Below are 5136 nucleotides of genomic sequence, written 5' to 3'. Positions count from 1 at the left end.
TATTGGCAGGAATGTAAATTAGCACAGCCACTGTGGAGAACAATACAGAAGTTCCTCAGAAATCTACAAATAGAACTACCGTAACCCAGTAATTCCTCTCCTAGGTATCTGCTCAAAGGATAGAAAAACACTCAGTAGGAAAAATACTTTCACATTATTTCAGCATTATTCACATTGGTAAGACACGAAATCAACCCAAATGTCATAGAACAGACGATTGGATTGAAAAAATATAGTATTTCTATGCTATGGAATACTACTCAACTATAATAAACAAAGAGACCCCGACATCTGATACAAAGTGGATGAATATAGATTTAATGATAAATGAGGCAAGCCAGATTATGAATGACAGGCATTTTATGTCCCACTTAATATATACTGAATGTCTTCACTCTATAGCAGAAACTGAAAGATTGGAAGGTGTAATAGCAGAAAGGGCAACTGAAGATACTAGAGATAATATAGGAGAGAGTAAGTAATAGGGGGGTGGGAGGGAGGGGATTAAGGAAAAAACAAACAAAACATTTAATAGATACAAAAAAATGAAAAGTTATCTGTTGATGATAATATATATGGTAATGTCTTTGACTGAATTTACATGCACTGTATTCATGCTGGAAAAAAATCATGTTATACACTGTAAACATTTACACTGATTAAATGTAAAAAAAAAAAAAAAAGTACAGCCACTATGGAAAACAGTATGGATTTCCCTCTCTCCCCCCACCCCCCAAAAATAAAATAGAATGACTGTGTTCCATCCCACTTTACCGATTGTCTAATTAGGCCATTTGTCTTTTTTTATTGTAAGTATTTTTATATGTTCAAAATATAATTTTCTTATCATATATGTAATTTGCAAATGTTTTCTTCAATTTTGCAGGTTGTGTCTACACTTTTCTGATAATCTTTTGCTTTGAAACAAAAATGGTTTTAATTTTGATAAAGTTCAGCTTACTGTTTATTTTTTCAGTTGTCATATCAAAGAATATTTTGTCAAATCCAAGATTATGAAGATGTGCCCACATGTTTTTTTCTAAGAGTTTGCAGTTTTTTAGCTCTTACACTTAGGTCTTTGACCTGTATTGAATTGCTTTTCTTGTACGTTGTGAGGAGGAGGTTCAGCTGCATCCTTTTGCATGTGGTTGTCTGGTTTTCTCAGCTCCATTTGTTGAAGGGACTTTTCTTTCCCCATTTAGTGGTGTTGACATCCTTGAACTCGGTGTTTTTAATTTCCCAGAAAAGTGGATTTTGAAAGTGCACAACACAAAGTAATGGTAAATGATGGAAATGGTGGATATGTTTATATGATTTGATCAGCACAAGTTGTATACATGTTTTGAAAAACCACACTGTACTCCACAAATAAGCACAAATATTTTGTGCAAGTTATAATTGCAATAAAAACGAATACAAAATTAATAAAATTTCTTCAGAGTGATAAAAATTAGGACAAATTGAACCTTGCATCTACACAAAGAGATGAATAATATCAATATAGTAAATATGTGTCTAAATATAACAGATTTCTCTTTACTTTAAAATTTTTTTAAAAGACTACTCAAGGAACCAGGAAGTGGCATGGTGGTTAAGGCACTGGACTCCAACATGGCCAACTGCAGTTCAAGTCCCAGACCTGGTGGCTTGCTTTCTCCCTTTCCCTTTCTCTCTCTGTGTGTCTCTGTCTGGTCAAATTGAATAATAATAACAACAACTAATAATAATAATAAAATTAAATAAATAATTCTTTAAAAAAAAAAAAAACTATTCCACCTGCACTGTCTCTGGTGGAGGGTGAGAAATGGCAGAAGGTGAGAGATAGGGAATCAAGGACAGGAAAAAAAGGCAAAATATTCAAGAAACAAGAGATAGAAAATTATTTGCTGACAATAACACGGATGCTGATGTGCTTGATTGAGCCAATATATAGTGTATTCTGGATGGAAAATCTCATTTTGTATACTGTAATGATGTACAGTAAATGAATGTAAATAGATAAATTTAAATTAAATAAATAAAGACTACTCCAAACAAAAGTAATAACAATGTACCGTAGTGCTTATAACATCTGTCAAATAAAATGTATCACAATAATATCACAAAGAATGGCAGATAAATGCTAGTATACTCCTATGAGCTTCTAACATTACATGTGAAGTGGTATAATACTAAATTATGATATATTATTATGCAGTAGTATTCATACATCTATATACACACACATTCTGAGATAGGTTCCAAATATTTCACCATAAGGGTACATGGCACAACAACGATTGTAAACACCTGATTATAAGAAAGAGAATAAAGATTCATTAGGTAACTCAAGGCACATAAGCATGTTTCAAGGGAGTGGTCAAATGACTTTCTTCTTTCCAACTCTTTACCTTTAAACTATGTGAATTTAATGACCTCTGACAAAGAAAAAATGGGTTCCACAAATATTGCTGCCACATCAACTGTAACCACTATACCTATCCCCATTCTAAAGATGTCACTTCCTGCACAACCTCAAATCAACCATAGTAACAGAAGCTCATACTATCAGAGGTGAAATTTAATGATGGCCACTGCCCATTCTCTTAATTTGACCTAAGAGACCTTGGGATAGCCCAAAGACCCAATAAGGGAGATGGACATTATTTCCCAGAAGTAAATACAGCTCAGCTTGTACTTTGGAACAATTGATCAACCTTTTCACTTGCACAATCTACTATCAAAGGTTATACAGTGCCTGAACACGATCATGGCGGAAACACCAGGCATCCTTACCATCTGCCTTTTAGGATGTCTACTCAGTGCTGAATGTACAGGTTGGTTTTCCTTTTTAAAATATATTGCGTATGCTTGCTTTTTAAATATAGAAATGTCTATTGCTGTCTTTTTCACTAAATAATGACTACATGATTTAATAGCAAAATTTAAGATCTTAGCAATCTGTGCGTGTATTGGTAAGGACTAGCTATCTGTTGTCTGGTTCTTCTTTTTCATTTTTATGAAGTAGATTTTCAAGTGGATAAGATACATTTTTATTTAACAGACATGGTTGAACTTATGATTGACAATGTAATTCCTCTTAGAAAACATTTATCTCCTTGGTAAAACTTAATTAAGAGAATATTATAGCAAGGAAACAGTAGAAAACGCAGAAAAAGAATTATCTGTGGTATTTTTGGATTTTTGACTCATTATTTTGAAATCAAAATGGGAAACTTTAAATCTACAATGGTCTTAAACAAAAATTCTGACTTTAAGAAATATTATGTGTTTCAAAATACTAGAACTGTATAATGAGGCATGTCTTAATTTTTAAAATTATACTTTCAATTTTATTTCAATTAAAACACAAAAATTAAGTATTCACTAGTAAGTTTTTATTTATCACCAAAAACTTTCATGGACTAGGTAGAAATCATTTTGTCTCTGATTTCAAATGTCTCAGAGTTGATATTGGAGAAACTGAATACTCAGCTGAACTCCTAGGAAAGAGAAGCAAGTCTTAGAATTAAAGTAAGGACTAGGAACTTAATAAATGCACATATATCACTTTGTTTTATCACAACTAAAGTGACTTTACATATTCCTCAGGGGAAGGCACACAGGAAGAAATTATCCCATTTGGACAAACAGCATGTTCTCACAAGAAGCATTTATCACATTTACTTGTCAACCTACTAGAATCAAATCTAGTAGCTGACAATGCCAGGATCAGGGGTGCCAACCCTCAATGTCCCCAGAAAGCACACTGGCCCCATGGTTCCAGCTCCAGACATGATGTCAGCTATGGAATCAGCTTGAAATGCTGAAATAATGATGAGAGAATGCAAAGGTTAAATCAAACTAGCAAAGTGGGTAAAGTCAGAAGATAAAGAAAATTTGCTGGAAAACTCACAAAGCAGGACATAAAACCAAGTCATTTGGTGCATCTCATTAGTGTGACATCTTGGAGGACAAAGAATCCACATCCTTTCTTCAAGATGAGTGATGAGATGACAGAGGTTGTAAAAGGGCTACTGTCCCCTTGAAGACCTCAGATGTTGTAAAAAAAAAAAAAGGCTCAGACAGAGTAACTGGGATTTCAGAGCTGGGTAAAGAATGACTAGAGATAAATCTGAAGGGGGTTAAATATATAACTCCCAGATAATACTCAGGAGAAAGGCAGTGTGATTCTGGAGCTGTTATAGTCAGAGATAATAGGCAATTGAGGTGAGAGCCAAGAGAATTTCTCTAAGAAGAGAGAATTGATACAGCACTCTCTTCTGCCTTTAAACTCTCATTGGCTTCTAAAAGGAAGTTCTATGAGTGATTTACTGAGATATCACATACTCATGGCTGCTGTCCTTAAGTGTTATTGCATTAATTTGGAATTCTGAAATCAAAACTGTTCTGTGAAATCAATCCAGTTTTGTAAAGTCTATTAATCAAAGCTGTCTTTCATTCACTCAGACATTACTGAGTACTATTATGGTGCCAGGTGCTGTGGTAAGGTACTCCAGGCATGAGGATAAACCAGACACCCGATATCTCCTAAAGCATCATATCAATAAGATGTAATCAAATGCATACAGGTGCTAAGGGAACATGGAGAAAGAAACACATAAAATGGGGAAATACTAGATAGACAGTATTTTCAGCTGTCTTTTAAAAGATGAGTAGAGGGGCCAACAGATGGCACAGTGATTATATCGCTGGGCTCCCACATGGCTGACTGTGGTTTAAGTCCCAGACCTAGTGGCTTGAAAATCACACCAGGCACATGTGTGTGCATGCCCAAGATCCCAAGAGGGGATTATAGCATGACCATCCCCTCTATGGGTGATTTCTCACTCTCCTCTCACTGTCTCTCTCTCTCTAACAAGTTCATGTACCATAAGGCAAAAAAAAGATGAGTAGAAAATAATAAAGAATTATCACATGACACAGTAACCCCACTTCTTGCTGTTTATCCAAATGATAGGAAAACAGCTGGGAGGACATTTGTACTTCCAGGTTTATTGTAGCATTACACAGAATCACTAAGACAGGGAACCAATCTAAGTACCCAAGAATTGTTGGCTGGGTTGAAAATTGTGGCACATACACACTATGGAATATCTTTCAACTATAAAGAACAATAAGATCCTGTGAATTTTA

General features: G+C 34.7%; 1 protein-coding gene across 1 annotated transcript in view; it reads left to right on the top strand.

Moving 5' to 3' along the window:
- The first annotated feature begins 2685 nt into the window (after positions 1 to 2685).
- F9 (coagulation factor IX) overlaps positions 2686 to 5136 on the top strand; it is a 36132-nt gene continuing 33681 nt past the window's right edge. The window contains exon 1 of the mRNA XM_006160695.3: positions 2686 to 2816. Within this exon, the coding sequence (XP_006160757.1) occupies positions 2750 to 2816 (67 nt within the window). The 5' untranslated portion in view covers positions 2686 to 2749. The remainder of the gene's footprint in view (positions 2817 to 5136) is intronic.

The sequence above is a fragment of the Tupaia chinensis genome, unplaced genomic scaffold (genome assembly GCF_000334495.1).
Source record: "Tupaia chinensis unplaced genomic scaffold, TupChi_1.0 Scaffold000706_1, whole genome shotgun sequence".
NCBI lineage: Eukaryota > Metazoa > Chordata > Mammalia > Scandentia > Tupaiidae > Tupaia > Tupaia belangeri.
The sequence above is the reverse complement of the archived record's forward strand: the minus strand, read 5'-3'. Positions and strand labels throughout refer to the sequence as shown.